Source organism: Temnothorax americanus, unplaced genomic scaffold, assembly GCF_048541705.1.
Source record: "Temnothorax americanus isolate GAGA-0224 unplaced genomic scaffold, ASM4854170v1 Scaffold51, whole genome shotgun sequence".
NCBI lineage: Eukaryota > Metazoa > Arthropoda > Insecta > Hymenoptera > Formicidae > Temnothorax > Temnothorax americanus.
Genome location: NW_027509668.1, coordinates 427,826 through 452,286, shown reverse-complemented (window position 1 = coordinate 452,286; position 24,461 = coordinate 427,826). Strand labels below are relative to the sequence as shown.

General features: G+C 42.1%; 1 protein-coding gene across 4 annotated transcripts in view; it reads right to left on the bottom strand.

Moving 5' to 3' along the window:
* Window positions 1-24,461, bottom strand: part of Pxb (putative Hedgehog signaling attenuator pxb) — a 442,218-nt gene that overhangs the window by 7,323 nt on the left and 410,434 nt on the right. For all 4 annotated transcript variants that reach the window (XM_077419091.1, XM_077419087.1, XM_077419089.1 and 1 more), the window contains exons 4-6: window positions 15,946-16,177; window positions 4,882-4,993; window positions 575-931 (exon numbers count right to left, since the gene is read on the bottom strand). In XM_077419091.1, the coding sequence (XP_077275217.1) occupies window positions 575-931; window positions 4,882-4,993; window positions 15,946-16,177 (701 nt within the window). The remainder of the gene's footprint in view (window positions 1-574; window positions 932-4,881; window positions 4,994-15,945; window positions 16,178-24,461) is intronic.

The following is a 24,461-nucleotide window of genomic DNA, read 5'->3' as shown; positions in this document are numbered from 1 at the left end:
TAGAATGCTATAACAAAGTTGAAAAGTTAACGCGGAGTTAGGAAATCGAGGTAGGAAATCAAAATAGAAAATTGAGATGGGAAGATCGAGATAGGGAAACGAGAATAACAGAAAGTACTTCAATATAGAGAAGTTTCATCAAGAAGTAGGTAAAAGAATGTATAAATAGATATATTGCGACAGGTCTTAACGAATCCATAATCTAAAAATGTTATCGCTCGATCGCGTAGAAGTGCTACGCACTCTAGGCAAACATTAAAATAGCAAACAGTTCTTGGAAGGGCAGGTAGAAAAAACGGTACCCAAGAGCCTTAAGAAATAAGGAAAAAGAGCATCGACGAGTCAAGAGGCCGATGTGTCGCCGGCCAATAACGCAAGAACGGTAAACAATTACGGAGCGGATAAGCAAACATCAGTTGTTAGTTCAGAGATGTTGATTTAGCGCGCTACAACTACGAAAAATCTTTCGAGCGGAATTACTTTCTTCGGAAAATGTCTTTCTTTTTCCAGTCTATCTTTCTCTATCATCCTTTATATACACAACTTGGCGTATCTTTTCGTCGCTGTGACTTACCTGCGACGCTAGGATAGAGTTGAAGCAGCGCGTCCAGCAGCATGCCCTCGTGGAATTCGCCCATGTCGTGGTTCTTGTCTCGTCTGCGTCGGTCGAGGCTCCTGGGGCTGCGGCCGCGTCGTTCGCGCGGTGGCCTGCCACCGGCCGGGCACGTACCCCAGGTGGGGCCGCTGCTCGAAGTGAGCATCCTCGCCTCCGATGGCTCGCCCACCGACAGCTCGTCCTCGGCGAACTCATCCTCGCTCGCCGGCTTGGACGCGCTGGACGTGCGGTGATGATGACGGTGATGATGATGATGATGATGCAGACGATTGCGGGCGTTTAACTCGCTCTCCTCGTCCGTCTCCGGATGGTCCCCTGCGGGATTGAAAAATTCGTTTAAGGGTTTTAACTTAACGGTATGACGATGAACGCGCGAGGATAAGAGCGGGATTTCATTCTTAGCGGGGCGGGGAGTTGATTAATCGTGAATAAAGTTTGTCTGATAATCAGAGAGGGTTAACTGGATGTCAGAAAACGAGAGTATTTCTTAACACGCGGTGGAAATTAATCAGATGGATAATTAGCTTCTGGGAAGATAAATTATTTGGAAAGATACATTTGAGAGAAGGTTGCGAAATATAAATTCGTATTTATAGTCGCATTTCTGTTGAGAAATTCAGGTGAAATCAGTTCAAGACATACGGATGAATCTTGATGTTATATTTATAGCAGCGATTTAATAATCATTTCTTGAGGGAATCGCATTATATATATATATGCGTTTGAACTCTCATATATTTTGGTTAATAATATCAACTCGGAGTTAAACTACATTTCCTAACCTGTTTATGATTTTTCAGCTCAAATGATATTAATTTATGCTCAATTTTCTTATATAGGTTTTATACGCTCAACATTACGCTCAGCATACAATCAACTGATATATTAACAGGTTGATTTCTAATATTAATTTTAACTGTTATATGCACAATTTTATGTTTAATCATTTTTTTAAGTAAAAATATTAACATTAAAATTACTCCATACATAAAAAATTATTAAATTTTATTGTTATGAAAATTTGTCTTTGTTTTGATAATAAATATGTATATAATTGTTAAGTTTTAATTCTGTAAGAAGCGTGATTATCCAAAGGATGCTTCGCAAAGTCTCAGCGGGAAACAATCGCAATTCCATTCTACATTATATATCAGTCTATATGAAGAACGCAAAGAGAATAGACTCCTTGATTACGGAGCGAAGGATTCGATTTGTCTTACGGGTTGGGCAGTTAACCCCAGGACAAAATCGGTTTAGGATGAGAAATATATTGTAACAATTAAAGATTTTACCGCTGGATGTAATTAAAGTAACCCACGATCTATTTAGCCGATACTTGGGCTTCGCACTGAAATTTCGCTTCGTCGGTTTGGCAACGCGAGACTCACTTCGCTCCTCCATTAATTGCCTCGCGTTATTCCGCCGAAATGTCGCGGTTGAGTCGCGATCAATACTAACGACACAAAGGGGGCGTGTATACGTGAACTTACGTTAAAAAAAAAGAGCTATCGTATAAATAATCGCGGCGTAAAACGGATATTTTGAAGCGGAATGCGGCGCGGAAGCCGCGCGCAGCGATCGAAATCGGTCGTCGCGAGAAATTGAACGGGCTCGTCCAATTAATTTTTATCTCGCGGTAGAAGTGGAAGAAACGCGATCGAAAATGAGGCGGGATAGAGAAGAGACGTATACCGCGCCCGAATTATTCTCAAACAGATTGGAGGTATTATCGGACTGACTCCACTCTCAGCATTAAGTTCGCACTTCGCTGTGGCCATTAAACCACTCGAGATATCCTCTGTCGTCTCGGACGAGTGTCCTCTCGAAATGCTTCCAGCGAGGACAGGAGGATGACCTGTTAACCGTTCGACGTCGATCTCGTCGATCGAGACGTATCCCGGATTTCCCATTTCTGTCGTATCGGATTTCTCGCGAAAATAGCGTATTGTTAGCTAGTAACAACGGCTTGACTTACTCTGATCTAATAAATTTAACCTTACATAATAATTTATGTAGTTTTAAAATATGGATCAATTTTACCTAAACAATATTTTATTCTACTGAAATAAGTTTTGAGCGTCGGGAATAAGTCAGAGGAATAAGTCAAAAGAATCTATATCTAGAAATTATATAAAAATTATATAACAGAAGGTATACATTTTGAAAATTATTAAAAGTATTTTTCGCAACTGTGTGTGTGTGTGTGTGTGTGTGTGTTGGGGTGGGGGGTGGGGGAATTATCCTGTCAAGAACAAGCAACTTCATTTTGACAGGATTCGATTTGATCAGTTCCATGAATTTTGCAACGCGCGAGTTATCCTCCTTGTCGACGTGATCGTCGAGTAGGTCCGTTGAATTCTCTGGCGTTTTTACAAGCCCGCAAGGGACAGGACCACCCTCTTCGAGATCGATGTTCTCTCTCGTCTCGAAACTGGAGAACGATGCGTACATAGTGTATATACGCGCGGGCCGAGCCCGTGGTTACGACTAATGCACGCGGTGCAGCATGTATATTCGATTACCAGGTCCTCGTCAAACGTCGAAAGCCTCATCACCATACTAATTAGCCGTCCAACTAATGGGAAGTATAAGTCAGAGGTCGTGTCACGCTTATCTCCCTTCGGTAAAATACACGACAGCGCAGAAGAGTGGGGATCACTGCGGAGAAAGGGAGAGAGAGAAAGAGAGAGAGAGAGAGGGAGGGGGGAGAAGAAAGGGAAGGGAAACAATTTCAAAGAAATTATGAGAGAAAAACAAACAAGAAGATGCAACGTAAAACTGCGTTTATCAGATTCTCGTTTGTTGAAATGAATTCAGACTTTGATTGTATCTTTATAATAGATATATTAATAACGTAATTGTATGTTTTGTAAAATTACCGATCTTTATTTGAATTCTTAAATTCGTTGATTCTTAAATGCATATATATTTGAAACTGTTTCGATATTTGCTCCCATAAAAAAATTCTTACTGCACGCTGAATGATGAATCTGAAGGTATAAAAATTATTAAATGGCCACAGATTTTTGATCTTGCAGAGCCCGGATTTCGTACGCGAAGTTTACTTCTATATTTAGATTACAAAGATCTAAAGATCTTCGTCAAATTTTCCGATAATTTAAAAATTTATGGAATTTTTCATGTGCTTTTATTTCTATCCTATTTCTCATTTCTCTCTACAAATTTATCCTTTTGCAATCTTATCAATTTCCATTCACATAAACCCATCTTTCTTTCTCGCACATTTTCAATCTCGCGAACTCATTGAACTGAACGCAGACCGGAACTTCTGCGACACGCAGCTTCTCACTTCCAAAATTCTTCGTACCAACGTCCTTAAAAAGTTCCATCGACTCTTTTTGCCCAATAAATCTCCCACGCCACAGACTTGCCCGTAAATCGCGACGCACGCGAATCTGCCGGATTATTCTGATAAATGCAGTCCCGCAGTTACCAGGAACAAACCAGAAAAGGGAAATACGTAAGAGGGGCAACGAGAGGGGAACGAGGAAGTTTCGCAAAGCGCGCGTTAGTCGATGGGATTTAACGCTAGTTCAACGCAGCCGCATGTTAATCGTGTATTAAGCCAACCGACAGACGGACACACCGTTTCGAAAACTCGTATACTCGTGCCGTACCTACGCGTTTCCCGCGGGCATGTTCGACTCCGAGGATACTCCCCAGCGTCTTCAGAGGCGAGTTTCATCTAGAAGGAGAGTGCGTGATTTGCGTCTGCATGGGAACGTTAGGGTTTCAGCGCGTCGTCGACAAGGCAACAAGATAGCTCGACGATCCCGCGAAACACTCGTTTATCGTTTGATAGATTATGAAATTCGCACAAAAATGTGCTTAGTTAAGATAATTTATTAATAATATTATTTGTGTAATAGTATTATAAGTGTTTTTTTTTTTAAACCAGCTTCGAATAATCTTAAAGGTTTTTATAGAAGTCCTAAAAGATAGCATCTTATTATTTCTCAACCGATGAATAGAACACTTTATAGAAATAAAATATAAAACAAGCTTTTATAAAACAAGCTTTCGATAAATTCGATTGCGAAATGCGCTCTCGTGTGCGTCGAGTTTACTTTTTCAAAATCGAAATCGTCTAATGAAAATTTTAACTCTTTCTTCTTCACTGTCGCATTGTTGCTCCCGAGATTTTCCGGCGTGATTTTTTTCCGTGAAAAACCGCGACGCATAAAAAGGAGATGTCCCGTGGACAAAGCCGTCCAAAGTAAACATCGATTATTATCGGCACTTACCGTTGCTGAGCTCCTCGTAGACAGGATTATAAAGGTCCTGCGATGTGTAAGGATCAGGACCGGGACTGCTGCAGACGAATACCCCTCTTCCGCCGTCCTTGACGTCCAGCATCTGCCGTGATAACAAAAATGTAAGTTAGAGAAAAAGGGAACGGAACGAGACGCGACGCGGACGAAAAAATTCTAATATTTTTAACTGTCGCATAATAGAATTGCTATCGAATGATATCTCGTGACTATTACTTACATTTTTCATATAATATGTAAAGTACAATGGGTGACGCGAATATTAGAAATCGATAAAACTTTAATTGAGAGTAATTGAAGAAATTGACCGGGGAGTTACACCGTGATTAATTTCATGTTCAATACAATCTCAATTTTATCGCGATATAATAAATTGCACGCCGTTTGAGAATTAAGACCGCCGCCATTTTCTTCCTCGTTCCGCGGGGTTGAAGGGTAATTAGTCCCGAGTTGTGACTAAAAATAGGTCAGCTCGTTACAAATGACTCGGGGTTCGCGCTTCCACGGTTGTTTTACGAGGCTGTATAGGAACGGCGACTTGTTTACGACAACGTTGGAAAACAATTAGCGAATAAAGGAAAGGGATGCGGAAGATGGGGGTACAATTGGGGCAGGTGGAAATAAAATACCGAGAAGAAACTCGGGGGATGATTGGCACGGGTACCAGACGAGAATCTTAACACTCTTTCAGAACCTCCGTGTTTTCCGGCCGACGATTAACTCGTTCCCACCCATCTCCCCCCTCTCAAACTCTCACCCTTCGTCTCCCGAGCTGGGATTCCAGCTCTGGAAACGCTGACTCGGTCACTGGAAAAGCGAGGGTGTCGAAAGTTAATCCCTAAATTGGCAGGAAGCTTATACATCACGGCAGGATAATAAGGAACAATCTCTCGTCGCGCAAAAGAGAAAGAGATAGAGACATTTATCTCGGTAGCTAATCTCATTTCCACTGGCAATTTTGTTGACAGGTTGAATAATTAACCCTGCGCGGCAAAGGTTGATGAAATTTTGAGTCTGCCGCGATAAAAATATCTATAATTCTTGCTAGTTTGCGTTCTCGCGATATTTCGTTATCTATTCCTCCTCGCTGCAGGACACGAGGGTTAATCGAAACACCCGATAGACAGCTGGGAGAAGCGTGCATGTGTAACAGATACACGACATAATCGCGGACTCGATTTAATCCCTTTGCCTCGTCCTTGTAATGGCTCGTGTGTCGTCGTAAGCCTGCCGCAAGCGGTTTCCGGTCTCCGTGGCGACGGTATCCGTGTCCCGTTGGTTTCCGAGCTGAAAATCCGCCACCAGCTGCTCTCCGGTTCGGCCGAGGTGTCACGTTAACGGGCGCAAATGATACGCTACGATCCCCAATCTATCTCGCTATCACCCCCACTCATCCTGGTGCCCATAAATGTCTTGTGATCCCATCGGATACCCATACGTACAGCGATTGAAACCGGTCTAATTTCGAAGAGCTCAATTTTCCGTACGATATATGATATATACCAAGTACACCTTCCGATGTAAAAAATCGGATATTATTTTAACTTGACTGATATATTCTATTTTAAGTTTTATTCTCTTTAAGATACGCTATATTTAAAATTGAGAAAGTAACATTTAGGTAAAATTGAGATCAAGAATTTATTAATAAATCGAAACGATTAAAAAAGATTTTTGCGAGTATTCCACGTGTGACTTATATTCGTTTCACATATTCATTTCTCGTCTCCTTGACACGTCCGAGTTAAATTTTTCCCCGGTAATCTTGATATCTTTATCTACCGGAAACTACCCACGTAGCTTCCCGCGAGATCTCCTCGCAAATGTTAATTTATAACGTTTACCTTTTGGCCTCGGATGAATGGTAATGTAGTCTCGCGCAGAATGGGACGTTCGCGCAACGCGTGACGTAAATTCGACTTCGAACAGGGATTGAAATATCTCATTGATAGCGCGTGGGAGTATCGGGTCCACGCGAGGGTGGCGCGCGCAGTCTACATTTCTATATCTAGAATTATATCTCCCAAATTGTACGAGTCGCGTTTCCTGCTGCCTGTTCCTCGGGCGGATGGACAAATGGATTCGATTGGATCGGATATGTTTGGTACATACACGTGTCTATTTTCTGTATTTCTCGAGATATGTCGCGGGCCGCGACGACGATATGACAAACGCGTGAAAGGTCCTTCCGATTCTTCTATGTTAAAAGCATTGGTAGGGTAGCGTGGGCCGAAAGGTCGAACGTCGTCGTTATTTTACAAAACATCGAAAAAATAATGGATAAATGCATTCTGTCGAGTTGCGTCCAGTCTACGAGGCCAATCGATTGCACAGTTTCATTGTGTACAGAAATATCGCGAAACACGGTTTTATGCTAGATACCGCGCGGTACTCTAAATAAAATGCTATTTTACGCGCGTTATCGGTTAGCATATTATGTTGCAACAATCATGGGATGCGAAAACATTGAAATATCTTCAATTTACCAATATATTGCACCAGATTCGCAATTTTTATGTGTACATGTGTGTGCGTGTGTGTGTGTGTGTGTGTATTGTATTGTCTACATATTACATATCCTACTACAAAAAACTGGCCACATCGAGATTAAAACTAAAGGTTCTCGTGTATAATTCAAATAAACTCTAAATCTAAATATACATTTACAATATTTTTCTAAGAAGACGTAATAAAACATAAAACGTAATTTTATCTAATCTTGCAGAAAAATTTTAACTACTCTAGTTTATATAATCTCTGACATTTTTTCTGCTCCGGACACGTTGCAGAATCGCTTGCGCGATTTTTTATAGACTCGAGTATACGGTGAGTATCGGCAATCTGGTCTTTTATTTGTGGTTGCAATCGAGTGCTCGTAAGACGCGGACGCCCTCGCGAGTGCACAAATTGCTGGAATCGAGTTAGCTGTTCGGTGACCCGCGCGGAGACGATTAGGCCAAAGGAAACCGACTGGTTTTTTTCTTGCATCTCCCCATTGAATTCCTCGAGGCGGTGCTATCGTCCTCCAAAAGAAAAGGATTCTCGTTTATACTGACAAGTGCCGCCGGCCTTAAAAGAGCACATCATCAGGGTTCATTATCGTGTTTAATCTGCGGAAACCGTCAACCGGGCATCTACGATTTTTCGAGCGCTTTAGCCTACTTAATCTTTCCGCTCCTTAATCCGTATATTTAGTACTGATGATTGTGAATTTTAAGTTATCCAATTGTTGTGTTTTATTGATTGTGAATTTTTCGGTATTTATCTATCTGTGAAAATAAATATTGTAATATACCTACTATATTGGAATTATAAAAGTGATATTATATATACTATAATTTTGTTACATATTCTCTCTCTTTTCTTTCCAAAAGTTTGAATATAGTATTTAAATAATTTATCAAAGAAAAACCGAAAAGAGTATGTCCTATTATTGAACCTACTTTTCTTGATATGTATAAGCAACTTTTTTTTAAATATTGTCTTTACTTGTGAATATGTTTAATGTTATCCAATATCCAATTGTCCACTTTTTCTGACTATTGACCATAAAATATGGTTTAGCGTATTTTGGCTAAATTGCTGCAGCGTTTTTCACACATAGACCTAAGATACAATTTTCACAATTTTTATCCTGTTCCGGTGACAAGATAATTTTTACTTGAACGTCGTCCTCTCACGAGAAATAGAGTCGGGTCGTTCGAAAGTCGAGTTACGAGTTGGCCAAGTCGCATGTCCAACCTTCGACCTCGCGGAATTGAGTTAGGCACCATTAACGCGAACTCGAGGCAGAACGAAGACCAAACCAGGTTTCCTGAATCAAACTTCCGCTCATAGCTCATCTAAACGGTGCAAAATGGCAAGAAGACTTCTTCTCTAGGCGACCAATGAAATTTACTTCATGTTAACGGACAGAACAAATAAACGAGGTCGAAATTGTCGTGAGACGCGTCATGTTCAATCACATTAAGTCTCAATGCGCAAAATGTTTTCGCTATATGTTTTTCGCGATCTTTTTAGACCGCTGGTTACACCTCTACTTCAATTTTAATATTAAATTTCTTATTTCCTGCAATTTCATTTTGGAATACTCGGTAGGGGATAAAATAATCTCGCATTTACGAGGAACAGAAGGCAGGTCTCGGCTCAGCCCTCGTAAAGGCACTGCCGCATTTTTAGGCGAGTTACGAGAGTTGGCAAAGTTCCACACGTTCGGAGAATTTTCAATCTTCCGGCTGAGAAGTTCGATATTCGGCCGGTTTCACTCGCGCGCGCGGATCTGATTATTCTAATGATTTTATGGTACCCGACACGAGTTTTACTTGGCCGAAGAAGCGGAACGTGTAAAAACGCGACCGACTTCTCCTCTTCCTTCTTCTCGGTCTTTCTCGTTTTCTTCTTCCGCCGGTATTAAAATTCTATGTCTGTTATACGTCCCCCATAATGGCCGGGCTGGCGCTCGCGGGGGCCTTTGAAAAGTTGATCGCTTTAATGATCTCGTGGCCCCCGCAGGCGGCCGGCACCTCCGCTAAACTTAGATCTCTCGGACGTCGGCGACAGTGCAGCATACTTAAAGCGCCTTAGCCGACATGAAAGGGGGACGAGGGGTCGCGCTTCGTCTTTCCACCTAACTGCGAAAGTTCGCGACATAAATATATCAGGAACTTTCTTGAATTAATTTCAATCGATCGGAAAATTCGGGACTCCACCGATGGAGTTTCGTCGCGAAGGCGTTCCGCGAGGAAAACGAGTTTTCGGGTGTTTGGAATTAATAACGCATTAAAACGGCAAACGATCGAATACGAGATAAAAATATCTATATCGGTACCAATGAAAAAAACATGTTTTTTAATTCGTGAAATTTTTTAAATTATTTCTTTTCGTTAAATTGTAAGGAATAGATAACGTTCCCCTCGAATATTCGAATGGATAAACTTATCCGCTTCCCATATCTAATGGTTCTTGACACATCATTTCGAATATACGGTGTCTATCAAACTTAAGCAGAGCAACTGATTCTGGCGTCCTAAATACTGCGGCCAATATCCAACTTGACGTGTGTGCGACCAACGCGTATATATGTACATTTTATATAAATATTATACATGCGCCGATATGTCGTGACTGTATCTCGTTACCGTAACCCGCTAATTGTTAGTTACTGCGGCAATTGCATTAGGTTCTAAGTCCGGGGTGGCCGGCCCCTGCCTCCGTCGTTATGGTCGCTATTGCTTTGCAGATAGGCAACGTCCCGAGCTATAACGACGCGGCACCGACGCGCGTAATCGAGTCGACAACAGGTGGATGTTAGATCGATAGACTTCCGCCGGCGGATTGATCGTCTAGCGGCTTATCCGGTGTGGCACGGCGAGATTTATGACGGGATCGATAACGGTAAAAAGAACCAGCGGACGAAATAATTACAGTCTAGTCGTCGTCGAGTGAACACGCGCGAAATACTCCTCGCGCGTCACGATTCTAACTCCGCGATACACTTTCGTAGTCAAAACGATCCCTACACGGACTGTAATTTTCTTATCACGCATGTAATTTTGGTAACATAGCTTCGCATTGTATTCAAACTGTGCGAGAAACACGAAAATTCTCTTATCGTTATTGAGATTCTTGATAAATTTTCTAATTTAGTGAAGATTGAATATTGTATCGAGTAAATGAAAAATTATATAAAGAATCAACGTTTGCGATCACAAATAAGAAAAAGTATGTACTTTGACCGTTAAATTCGATTAAGTTCGATAATCGAATTTACAAAGTTGATTAACTAACAAATAAATTAAAATTAAAATTAAATATGTTTAAAAGAAAGGCATTTCTTTTATCATTTCTCTCTCAATTTAGGAATTCGAAGTTACAATAGATTACAAATTGTAATGTAATTTCTTAAAAAGTACGGATACGATTTTAGCAATGTTAAACCTTTTAATAAGAATGTAAAGTTGATGTTTGAAATATTCAAGTTCTATTATGTCCTTTTTTTTATTTGTGCGGAGATAACTGACACATGTTTGAAGCTGAATCATTTAAACTGTAAACGGCAAGCGGACGACAATTTTCGAAAATGACGACATTGCATACGTGATTTCGAGGGACGCGAACGATTTAATAATATTCAAATATTTGAGTTTTACTTGACCTCTTTCCGCGCGTTCGCCGAGAAGACGTCGGCAGGAAGCATTTTTAGAGAAAAGGGACCTCTTTCGTTCGAGGAAACGTGAAGCATAGAATGGTCGGTAAATCGGCGACACGTTACTGTCGGGATTTTCTGGTCTACCAAATTCTTTTGATTCGCTGACATTCAAATATTTAAGCCTGGTTCGACTCCATATTCGCGAATCGACAAACTGTCACGCGGCAGAGAAAGATCGCGCGAGAAAAAGCTCGGCGAAAGCGCTAAATAAAAAAACCCAATCTAATTGACACTTTATTGAGATTGCTAGATTGTATTTCCCGAGAAACGGAGAAGTTCTAATTTTTCATTAATTTTATCGGAATATCCACGTATCGTAGAATAGAATCAGATATCAACTCTTAGTTGAAACGGCCAAGTCTTTTATTCGACTTCGGGATTTCTAAAGAAAATCCACGCTCTGTGCCATTATTCAGAGGGAGAACACTTTTTACTTCTTCTTAGTTCTTATTTCTGCGATGAAAACCAGATCATGAAAAATATACAGGGTGTACCAGGTCATCCGCAGATCCTTTCATCCGCAGATATATCCGGATTTTTTATTTATTTCTTTTAATTCCAAGACTTATGACTTCAGTACAGTAATTTCTCTTTCTCACTCTTTATGTTCGCATCAGCGGTTAAGAATTAAAATCTAATTTATCTCGTACAATCAAACGAAATATTTCGCTTTATATGGACTATCCGTTTGATTTTATAGTTTTATCTTAATGTGAGAAATACAAAACATTATATATATCGCGAAATATTCCGAACTTTTTTGACACTGAAGAAATCGCGAATGCCGCAAAAATAAATTCGAGTGCTAAGTTATTGTTTGAGCTTTTTCACAACGGGAATCAAGATCGAAGCTCGTGTTCTTTACGCTCTTTTTATTCTCGCCGACCCTTCGCAAATCATAAGTCGTTTTCTTTCCGCGCCGCTCAAATATTTACGTTATTTGTTCGCTGGTGAATCAACAATCAACAGCCGTCGGCTGTCTCGACGCGAGAAGAGAGAGCTACGCGAATCGGAATCGGTGACGCGTGGTTATCGAGATTTTTGAACCTATCGACCTCGACTGATCTCCAAGTAGTAACTAGTAACAGTCGACTGCTGGGCTCCATGCAGGGACGAAGGGGAGATATGAGACGCGCACCCTCTTTCGTCGACCCCTCAGCAATTAAATTAAACAACGTGGCCCGTGCCGGAGAGAAAGCAGGAGAAGAAAAAGATTCTTCTTGCACCGCGCCGCGTCGCTGGATACTTGCTCGGCTCCATTTGCAAAATTAGAGATCTATTCGTCCGCGAGAGATGGCAATCGCTCTTGGAGAGAAAAGGTGACACGGCACAATGGTGACGCGTCAATCTCTCACCCTCTGCTTGCCCGCACTCACCCTCCTTCATTCTCCCTTTTTGACCTCCCGCCCATTTCTTCCTTCGCGGATCTGTCCTACTTTCTTTCTCATCTTTTCTCATTTGTGTGAGATATTCATCACCGAAAAAGAATTCGCTGGTCGGTCAGGACTTTGGTCCATTAAATTTTCGTTCTTTTTTCTGTTCGCACGGAAAATCCTAGATAGAAGTAAAAATGATCTCTCGTCTAACAAAGTTACCCGATTAATGCGGAAAATAGAGTACTATATAATTGGTGTAACCGAGCGAGCGATACAGGCCGTTGCATATCTTTAGTCAAACAGAGAAGAAAAAGTTTGAACACAGAAGTGGTTATTCCGTGTCCACGTGTATTGTCATTGTGTCGGGAGACGATTTAGGTATACGCGAGAGAAAACTGACACCTATTTTTCTCTCTTGATCGCGCGTATGCGCTTCCGATTCTCTTTCCGATCTCGAGAGATGCTTGCTTAGAATAATCCGCGATCTTTTTTTTTTTTTTTTGGTCGATCGTGGGCGTGTCGCGAAGGGACGCGAAGGATGGGATTATGGACCGGGTCAATAACCACTCCTCGTCAAATTTTTCAGCAAAGTAATTTTATTTTTCTCAAACTTCTCCTCCAAACTCCCTTTCTCTTTCTTCCATTAACTCAAGATATACACAAGACCGTCGCGCGTCGTTTCGCTCTTCGCCTCGTCGAGCTCGCGACGTTATTTACAGGACACTGTGCCGACCGTCCGGCGAGGTGCGTAATAAATAACGGTAATAATAATTATAATAGACTAATAATAATCGTAATAATGTAACAGTACTAAAGACGGGCGACAGTAATAGCGGTGTCCCTTATTCGCAATTATAATGATAGTACTAATTTACAAATTGGGAAATCAAGCTCTCTCTTTCTTCGCGATGCTCTGACGGACTTTCGTGCGTGTCCCCCTTTTTTTTCTTTATAATAACTATATTCATATATGTATATAATAATATATATTAAATCCTGTCGATATATTGTTTCTCCGTAGGTGCTATTTACAAAATTTACGGGTCTAATCTCTAAGCTATTTACAACCATAGAGTGCGTCCGGCCGCCGTGCCTGCACAACCGACGAATAAGGCCCCGCGCGTCCGCCCTGTTTTCCTTCGCGTCACGCTCTTTCTCGTTCTTCTTTCCTCTCCTACGTTCAAGCGTTCTTTCGATTTGTTAGTTTGTCGGGGATTGCGCGGGCACGGCTCCGAAGTAACAAAATAAATACTGACTAGCCCGTCCTGGCGTCTCCGCCTTGAGCGGCGGTAGCGAACGAACGGACGCCCGTTGATGAGTGAAAGCTCGCGTGACTCGAACATTTGAAATTGACAAATTAATTAATAATAAATTAACAGAAGTTTCTCTGTACGCGAGAAACTGTTACAAACGGTTTTCTCTGCGAGAGATGTGGGTGCATCGATAAGTGACGATACTGAATGCTTATTTCTGTTATCGTGTATATAAAGTAGTGTATTGTACTTTTTTCTTACGGGAGTAAGCATTCGAACAACTGTGTCACGATTGTCTTCAAGTATTTTTGTCTTCTTCTGGCATTCGGATTACAAAGACGCTTTCCTTTAGCAACTCTAGTCGTATATAATTATATAAGAGTGATTTTTTTTAAGCATATATATAGTGCGTATAAAGTCATTTCTCTTTTCTAACTACCATTTCTCTAGAAATGTGAAAAAAACTAGCTACAATTTTTTCAAAGTCAGTGAGGAAGCATCGTGTGATCTGAATTATTCAGAATTTTCCCGATAGCTAAGAGAGCCCAGGACTATCTTTAATAAATAGCGTTTAGTCAAATTAGTCAGTATTCAATAAACATGAATTGTTATCATCTATATTCTAGCGTTTGCTCTAGAATTCTGTATAAAAATTAAATATGCGAATAACTGACCGGTTTTACTTACCGCAATTTATTAAAGCCCCGTCTTTGTAATTTTGCCCATTACTACTAAATATATTTAAAGCTTACGAGAAAGATTTACAAACTAAATATTAAATCAGAAATTGGCAGCACACACTCTTGCAGAGAAAATAGATTTCGAATCACGAAGCACACACAGCCTTAGTGTCAATGTCAATGGAATACCTGGTGCTATGCCTCCGTCCGCTCGCCGGAATCCGCAGGGCGCCAGATAATCTACGACGATAATCTTAGACAAGACGCAGCTGCGTCCCTTTTACGCTGCGACATCGCGTTGCGTCGCGTCGTATCGCCTCGCGTCGCGTCGCGTCACATCGCGTCGCGTTGCATCACGGCCGCGGGACAGGAAGATAGCGCACGACGCTCGGTAATCGAATGGTCGACGCGAGATACTCGCGAAGATATGTTGGAACTTCTGCCTCGGGATACGCGTTCGGGACTCTCGCTCGGGAACTGTCCGGATTCCCGAGATGGAACCTACGCCCTTACGCCGCCACGAGACTGTCGATCGACGGCCAGGACGGCACGTGTCACGTGTCCTGGACGTGCAAGTAGACGTCCTGCTCCGGCTGACTGAGGAGGTGGTGTATCTGCTGCATGGTGCAGAGCGGACAGACCTCCTCCTCGGTGCCGTCGGCGACGAGCCTCCTGGCGGCACCGGGCGCCCTTCTGCCGTAATCGACGATGTACGAGTAGCCGTCGGAGTCGATCGAGCTCGACCTCGTAGTCGTCAATCGCAACAGTCGCCTGCCGTTGTTGGGGGGATTCGCGGTCTCAGGGCGACCGTATCTCGTGGACTCCAGATCCGAGTCTTTGAAATCTATATAGGAATAGCCCTCGGAGTCTACCGAGAGCCGCCTACGGCCCTCCTCTCGGACCGCGAACCTCGACACCGCGACGGGATCCGCCGGTCTTTTCGGGCTCGACGGCGTCCGAGCGGGGGAGGTGCGCGGTCCAGGTCGGTGGGTGGGAGTGATGGGGATGCCGGAGTCACGAGGTCTTGCGGGGACTCGTACGTCGGCCGGATAGCCATCGGCGGCCAAGACATCGAGATCTCGACACGATGGAAATTCCCCGCGGGAAAGCATGGGCGAGGGAGGGGTGGGAGGTGAGGGAGGTCGCTGGCTCGTGATCAGGGCGTTCTGCGTAGCTAGCAGCAGGTGACTGTCTCGCAGAAGGTTGTTCTCGTTTCGCAGCAATAGCGGGCTGTTCGCACCAGTGCCGCCCGGAGCAAGTCGAGCGGCGGACGACTGGGCGGTGGCAGCGATCGACAGGGATACCCCCTGCGACTTGGCCAGAAGGGCGCGCGGCGTCCGGTAGCCGCCCAGAACCGCCCGCGACGGCTTGTCCTGGACGCGCAGTATCGACCTGGGGTCACGATAATCGAGATAGTCGAGGTGATGCGGCTGCGGCGGTCTCTTTTCCCTGCGTGCAGGTAGCAGCGGTGGTTCGCGTGGTGACGGAGGGACCCGCGGGTGGGCCTCGGGATTTCGTACCTCGATCGTCGGCGCCTGGCCGTGACTCGTCGGCAGGTGATTGTGCAGCTGCGAGTGCGACACCGCGTGATCCTGTAGGTCCTCGTAAAGAACGGCGCCGCCGGCACCGCCGCCGCCAATGCCGGGGCCCGGATGCGGCTGGCCGTCCGGCGGCACGCGACCCCGTCCGGCGACCGCCGCCGCGCCCGCTGCGCTCTTGCACGGCAGCAAGTTTTGCACTTTCCGTTTGTGCCTGTAACAGATAAGAAAAAGACGCGATGTTATTAAACGGATATAAGCGACAAATATATCTCATTTAAGAATAAAAGTGATATCGTGAATAAGAAATTGTACGAGATTGCTGCGCTGATCAGAATTCATTACATCAGTGTGACATTTAGATTTTAAATTTGAATTTTCTTATCGTGAGGACAATAATAAATCTTTCTAGGCATTTTCTTCGGAATATCTTTTTCCTTCCGCGTAACTCTTGCAAATTCAGACATGCGCACGTTTCAAGTTAAATTCGGTCAGTTGGGACGATTCTATAGGTATGTTGCTTCTGGTTTCATTCGAAACACCATCTCGGAAAGCTCGCAGCAAATTCCTCAAGTTGGACGAGCGGAGGATGTTGATATTCTACTTTGCTCTCATCTCCCACTCTCTCTCTTCTCTTCTCCCTGCCGTCGACCAGTCCCCGTCGACACACCAGATTAGTTGGGAGCTCGTTGCAATTGTTTGTACAGGCAGGCGCTTTGCTGTGGGCGCGCTCGAGAGCTTTCCTCGGTGTAAACTTTAATGAATCGGGCACTGCGTTTGCCTATCAGCGTCGTTTTACGCGTATACAGGGTGTGCCGAGGTTGTTGCATTGGTCTCTGGTCATTTTACAATTGACATTTTTATCAATGAAAATATTCAACTACCGGCGGTTATCGAGAAAATGGGCAATCGGATAACAATAGAATTCGTCATGAATTAACGCGAAAAATTTTGGAACTCTTTCAAATTTGTAATAAAAGATCTGAACAAATAAATGGTATTATATTAAATTTAAAAAAAATTTTATTTTGTTATAACAGAAATTTAATATTTAACCGTTTAATATTTAACATGAGAAAATAAGAAAATATGAGATAATTTCGAGATACCCGGTACATCTGGCGGCTCTTCGCCGCATTCATCATCTCCTACGCGAATTAACATATGCTCGACGAGCGCATAATAACGCGGTCGTGATTGCTACTTGGCCGGTATCTGTGCGATTGTACAAATACACATCTATACGCGCGCAAATTGGCCCATACTCTCACTTCGAATTAGCATTGCATCTTGCGCGGAATGCGGACAATCTAATTCTGAATTGTACTAAATCTAATATATGCGGACAGTGACGTTCGTGCTGTTAAACCAGGTCACAAAACTACCGTGTATTTCAATACACGCATACATTCATCTCGAGGAGGTAGAGAGATAAATTAAAAAACAGAGAGTAGGTAGCTCATCAAGGTTTCTAAAATTTTTTGTTTCGAGATAAGGTTACGGTGTAATTATCAGGATAGATGATCATTTTCATGTATTTTAATATTTCGCACTGTAAGCACACTCTTTCTCAATACGATAAAAGAGATTTCAAGCGTACGGAGGTAAAATGAAAACTATTATGGTACTCCTTCACATATATTCCACGTTCCAGACAAGATAATGTCTGGCAGTCCGTCGAGTGTTAGCTGCGAAATTTCGCACATCGCAGCGCCTCGAAGTGATACGCGCGCATCTCTGACCTGTCCATCACGGTCACAGTCGTCTCCTCCGCTAATCGCAGGTCGCGCTGGCTAAAGCGTTTAAACTCCGCTCGTCCGACTGTGGGGATTCACTTATCCGAGAGAGGATTCGCGGTATAAACGCCGACTCTGACGAGGGTCCCGAGAGTTCTGCCGACCGGAGATAATGATGCTGGAAACATACGGCCGCATGATCTCCGGTCGCTAGATTCCTCTTTTTTAGAGGAATTTCTTCGTCAACGTACCGTTGGCGCCACGTAGTCGTAGTCGTAAATCACGAGAGAAATTACGTGTAATTTATTTAATCCTATAGCTCGTCATAGAAACTGCGCTGAGTAATTAAGAAAGAATATTGATGTCCTCTTTTAAAATACACTAGTAAATTTCAAACATTTTCGGACTTTCATAGATAATTTTCAATAATACATTAAATATTCAACCTTCTTATAGAAAAACAAGATCTTGTTCGCATTAGTTTTTTGATAAATGGAAATATATTTTGCAAAAATGTATTTTGTGGAATATTTCCTTAGCCATTGATTATTATTGACATTTTATAAAATAAAAACTTTTACCACCTATAATTGTAAAATCATATTTTTATACTCGTTTTAGAAAAATTTCCAAGTATTCCGTAGCGAAATGAAGAACATATATGACTTCACGAAAACGCGAAAACTTCTATCGATTTTTCTTTATAATTATTGTTTTAAACGTGGAGGATCTTTAGTTCGCGATCCTTCGTCTTGCATCTTTCAACTTTCAACATACGTATAGCGCAGCATTGATGGTATCTGCATGTATATGTTCATGTATATTCAAAGTCCAGGGCGCCGTTCGGCTCGCAAAGTAGTTTACCCTTCAAGTTTTAATTATCTAATTAACTCTGTCAGTTCGATAATATTTGCGCCGTGTAATTAAACCACAAGCTAAGGTTAACAACTTGCGCTCCACTTTCAGCAGTAGGTCGAGATGAAGTTGAAAAAACGGAAAGATTCGCGTCTCTTTTAAACTGAAAAGAGCGGCGAGAAGGGGAGATGCGGATGAGAAAGCGGAAAAGGTACGGTATAAATACGAACTGATCGATTATCGGATCGCTGAATATGATTTCTGCCTCGTGACTGTGCTCGCGTATAAAGCTCCGACTTGCAAGAGCATTACGTAAACAACATTCGCGGATGACTTAAGAGTAGACTCGTTCACGTGGAGCATTGCGTTTGCATACGAATACACACATTATTCGATGGTAAACATGATACTTTCTTATACAAATGGCGAAATTTGATTTCTCGAAGTACTCGAAGCACTTGCTGCTTCACATACCTTCTCAAATCAGGAATATCAAATTTAAGTAATTTGTTGAAGCGGAACTTCACTCTTTTGGCGTTTTCTTGTTAATATCGCATTTGCGTCTGCCACGTCAATTCTCTTCCTTGCGCTTCGTCATCGTCATCGCGAGTAAAGATTTTTCATTACGCTCGCTTACAACTGCCCGCTCTGCGCCCTATTCCATTTCCTAATAGATTTTATTTAGTCATGATGATACGGGGAACGGCAGTGATCGTCGAAGGGCGACGAGTTTGAAGAAAAGCTCGGCTGGCGACATAGAAAACGATTCAAGCCAATTTCACGCCCTCGTCGATTTTCAAAAGTGCACGGAAGGAATTAAATTAATTTCTTAAGTGAATCAAAGACGCAAAAAAGATTCCAAGAACGAAAATCTGAAGAGAATTATTTCTTTGGGTAATATTTTCCTTATGAAAAAAATTCAAGAAAATATACTTTAAATTCTTATAAAAAAGCTCTTTATATGTATTTTTTAAGTATTTAAATAACAAGATCTCGTAGAAAATACCGTTTCCTCAATTTTAATTTACTTAACGTTCAACTGCACGATACGACGAGTTTCCAACGTAAAAGCGGCCTAAGTCTGCGCGAAACGACAACGTGAGACAACGTAGGTTGTCGACACAGTGTACCTCGGGATCTTCCTCGGGCGGATGGAGTCGAGGGAACAGTGAACACCAAAGTGAATTCGCTCGATGCTAAGCGCTGAATAGGTCATTTAAGCCGAGCTTTTAACTCGAGCTAATTAACTACCATTCCCTCCCTCCCCCTCCGTGTCCTTCGTCGCTCGTTCACTAGCTCGCTCTTGCGCTTTCACGACATTTCTCTCTGTTTCCTTCGACTTTTCCGATTCACACGCGTCTTCGTGCTCAGATAATATACATGACGGGATATGAGTCTACCGATCCGAATGCACCTTTGATACATTATTGGCGCGAAAATAATACGAGCGATAAAAGGAATAATCGATAATCAGTAAAGTGTTAAATACAAGCAAGTGTCAACTTGATTGAAATTACTGGAATCATTTTACTATATTGATGCATCGTTCTGTTCTTGTAAAATATATTGTTAGAATGTATATATTTTCTATTCATCTATTTTCATCATCTGCTTTTAATAGAGAAACCTCCATTCTATATTTATTATTTCTGTATTTATATTTCTATCAGTTATAGTTAGTTCTACTAAATTTTATTATATATTTGTTAATTATGATCATCCTAATAATAATTTTGCATACAAATTCAAAGAACAACCTCTCATAAATCTTTTTTTTTTTTTTTCAACAACATCAAGTTAATTGGAAAAACGGTCACGTGTTTTTATTATTTCGTCAACTTCTTATTATTCTCTACCGCAGACACAATAACTTTATAATCTTAATCAGAGCGAGTTTAATATTATATGCGGATTTGAGAATAGTGTGAGGATGTTTAGAAGCGGATTAGCGAGCTTTTGTACACTGGAGGGTCACATCCGATACTCGCGCGTACGTGCACCAAAGACGCGAGACCGATCATAAAGTTAGAACCTGAGACATCTAGGATCTCGAAGTTTACTCGCCGTTCTCACGCGTGCGAACGCGCTAGAGTCTCTTGTAAGTTTCTCGAAACTACAAATTTTGCATATCAATGCGGGCTAGATACACCCCGACCGTCATCGCGATAGACGTCTTCTCACCTTCGCCATGACATCCATGCCTTTCAAATGTTAGATAGATCTAATAAAGAAAAAATTTTTAAACGTTTTTTAAAAACCTGAAAGAGATTTCTCCATTGGAGAACAGAAATATCGCCACTTTTCATTTTTTTATCGTTTCGAATTTACTGCCAGCATATCTTTTTAAAAAGATATATTAGAAACTGGACAGATCCAGATTTGCATCAGTTATATCGAATTTCTAAAAATAAAGTGAAGAGTAAAAATAGATATGGATGTAAAGTCGGACGTAAATAGTTTGTAGTAATCGATAAGCCGCCTAGTCAATCTTGAAGATAAATACCGTCATCAGAAATACCTATTGTTATTACCGGGAGTATCGTCATCATGGGGCATTATATTTCGAAATCCGTTTGGTACATTTGTTTGATAGCTCGATGTAAAAAAAACCAAATTTATCTCGTATCTACGCCCAGGGAGGGGAATATTGTTTTGCCGCTATCTCGTCGTAGGGGACGGCGCGTGCTTATCAGCGAGGTTTAGCATACAACGAACATTATTCCGGTTCGGTCATGCGAGCGGCCGGTTATCAGTGACGGCCCCATCGAGGTCCTTACCCGATCTCTGTAGCTTGCCCGGCGGCGTAGCAGTCCTTTCGTAAACGAGCCCTGTTCAAAATCCTTTACGACCACGGACGCGAGCTCCTATCTACGGGACGGGTTTACGATCGCGAATAAAAAAAAAATGATTTATTCCAGCGATACGCTTGCGCGATGCTCCGGGATACTCAAATCTCTATGACGCGTAACGCTCCCCATTTCCAATATCCACAGAAACCAGGACTACAAAGCGCACAGCTGCGAGCATTCTGTACGACTTGGAGTTCGCCGTTTTCTTATTTAACATTTAGGAGTGCAGTGTACGCCGCGGCTGATGCGTTTTTGATACGCGGATGCCTGCGCCCCATCGCAAAGCATTTTGAAACGTTACGAATGCAACTTATATATATATATATATCGTTCTTTGAATTTTCAAATGGAAGATATATATCAAAAGATTCCTTCCTCTCATCTTCTTTCTTTTCTCTATTCGGTTTAACTTTTCTTTTCTTTTTGTCGTCGCGTTCGTTATTATGCAGCAAATCATGATTTGATGGTAAAGAATGGCAACGAAAATTCGCCTGTGAAAAACGCAAACGCGCACGGAGCAAAGATTTTCCGAGTGGTTTTTAAGAACCGTTGAATCCGCGCGAGGAGCATGTGCATGACGCGCGCTTAAAATATGCGGGTATTCGGGGCTAGTCACACCCCCGGTAGTCGATCGATGGCCTTGCACCGGCGACCGGCGTGAAACAGGCGAGGAGGACCTTTACGGGCCGCAATTTTTTCAGGGTAACGAGCATAAGGGTGCGATTGACGGCGGGTAGGTACTTGCCAGCAAAAGCGGTTTAACCTTCGCGGGAACAAGCTATATAGCTCTATAGAGGGTGTCGATGTTTCAGTTCACCACTACAACGGAATCGCGGCATGTTTCTCTCGTTGGCACGTCGGTTATATGTCCCAATAAAACAGGATCATTGTATTATCGCTTCTTATATTTCCCGAAAAGCAGGCTTTTTCGTTCGGCGATCATTTATACGAAGGGCAGCATTGATCGCCAAATTTACCGCGCAGTTTCTTCACGGGATGTAACAATATATAAGAAGCTATATAAATTGATAAAATATAATATAATACATGATTCAGTCAAGAATAACAATAGCTGTATAGAAAAAATGTATAGTCTCATGTTATCCCGTATTTCATAAACTTGCTTTGCAGCAAAATGTCAAAATGCACAGCATCGAGTAATCAATAAAAATTGTTATTTATACATTTTCTTAAAACGCGAAGAAAAAAGAAAATATGTTTCGCGTGCGTTTCACTATCAACAAATTCTGAATGTATGTAGGATCGAAATGACGTCGACAAGTTTACGCTAGATTCATCCACGGCAAGTCTATTGATGCATTGGTGACCAATAACACGCGGTTTCGTCCGCAAATTTGCACTGTCCAAACGCGAGACCGCCGGAAAAACCGCCGCGGTCGAGCTGAGTTTCGCATCGTCCACTAACAATATAATTAATACGCTATCCATTCGCTAATTCGTCGCGACTCGATTGCGCAATGCTAATAGAACGCCAACTAGAAAGCCCCCGCATCGCAATTGAAGCCAGACAACAATTAATTTAGCAGAGAGAATTAATAATGTGCAAATAATCCAAGCTAATCTGTGAAAACGAAAATATAGCGAAATATACGGATTGAGGGAAGGAAGGAAGAATTAATAGTTTCTTTAAGATAATAATGGACATTAATATATTTTTGTGAGGCTAAACGTTTCGAGTGTAAGTAAATTTTGCAGATTTTATCCCGCATGAATAAAAAATTTCGTATAAAATATCAATAAATTTCCCCGGCGGTGAAAGATATTGCATGCATTCATCGAAATTATTTATCGAAACGAGAACAAGGGCGAGAATTTCGCAAATTTTATTTACATGAGCAAGTTTAAACAATTTCGGGAGCGCATTAACCGTCCGCGAATCTGGAAACTATCGACAGTCGCGATGTAGTTTCGGTTCAACCGGAGTTTCCATTTGCCAGGGTGATTCTCGGGGAGACGTTAACAGCTACCCTGTGTGATACGTAAGTTATGCTCTGTAAAGCCGGCAATCTCGAGTTGGAAATCCGAAAAATATGTAACGCGGCATTAGCGGCGGTAATTTACAAAACTCCATCTCTGAATTTGCCCCTTCGGGCGACCGCGTATTCAAAAGAGGAACCACGTATAACGACTATGTTCAATTCCATCTCAAATATCCTAATTAATTAGTCTGATTAATTACCAGGGGAGAGAGGGAGATTTTAGATGAAAAATTATTAAAAATATTCAAATCGGATTACGCGTAAACTTGCGAACATTATTTCTGAGAAGTTAAAATATCATCAGAAAAGAGTAAACTGTGGAAGATTTAAATAGTAATTACGAGAGAGTAATATTTCGTTCCTTTGGGGATTTAATCTCTAATTTGGAAGACTATCCCTCGAAAATTCCCTAGATTCGCTTTTGCTCGGAGGCAACTTCCATCCCTCATGGAAACTCGGGGAAAGCAATGCAGAAGAAGGAAAACGGGGAAGGCGGGAGAAAGGTTAATGAGCAAATATAATTATGGGTTACGAAATACTGGGCTAGCGGGACAGGGATCCCAGGTCCAAACGAGTTCCGAAGCTGTTCCGAAGTTCTTAAGGAACCACACGAGCCCGCTCTTCCCTGCCTCCCTCGTTCATCCTCTAAACTGGTTGCGGCACGAAAACGAGGCTGCTTAATATTTGACGCGCCAACATGAAAATCCTCCGAAGTTGATACTCGGGGGAAAGAAAGGGAAGAGAGGCCATATATTATATGGGAAAGCCGATGGGAAAGAGCGAGAGAGAGAGAGAGAAAGAGAGAGAAAACTGATGAAAGTTTGAAGGAAGGAAAACTAATCTGGTGGTTGTTTATACGTACGTGGGGGAAACGGGGATGGAGAACGGCGACGCCCCTTGATTGAAACACCGTGGACATTTAAATTGTGGAAGTTTACGAATAAATTTGTATGCTAAGGCCGAGGAAAGGTACGAACGCCTTTTTTGGAATGAGCTGAGAGGGTAGGATTTGCCTAATGAGCGAATGTTCGCGGGGGAAAGCAAGCAGACTCTCGCAG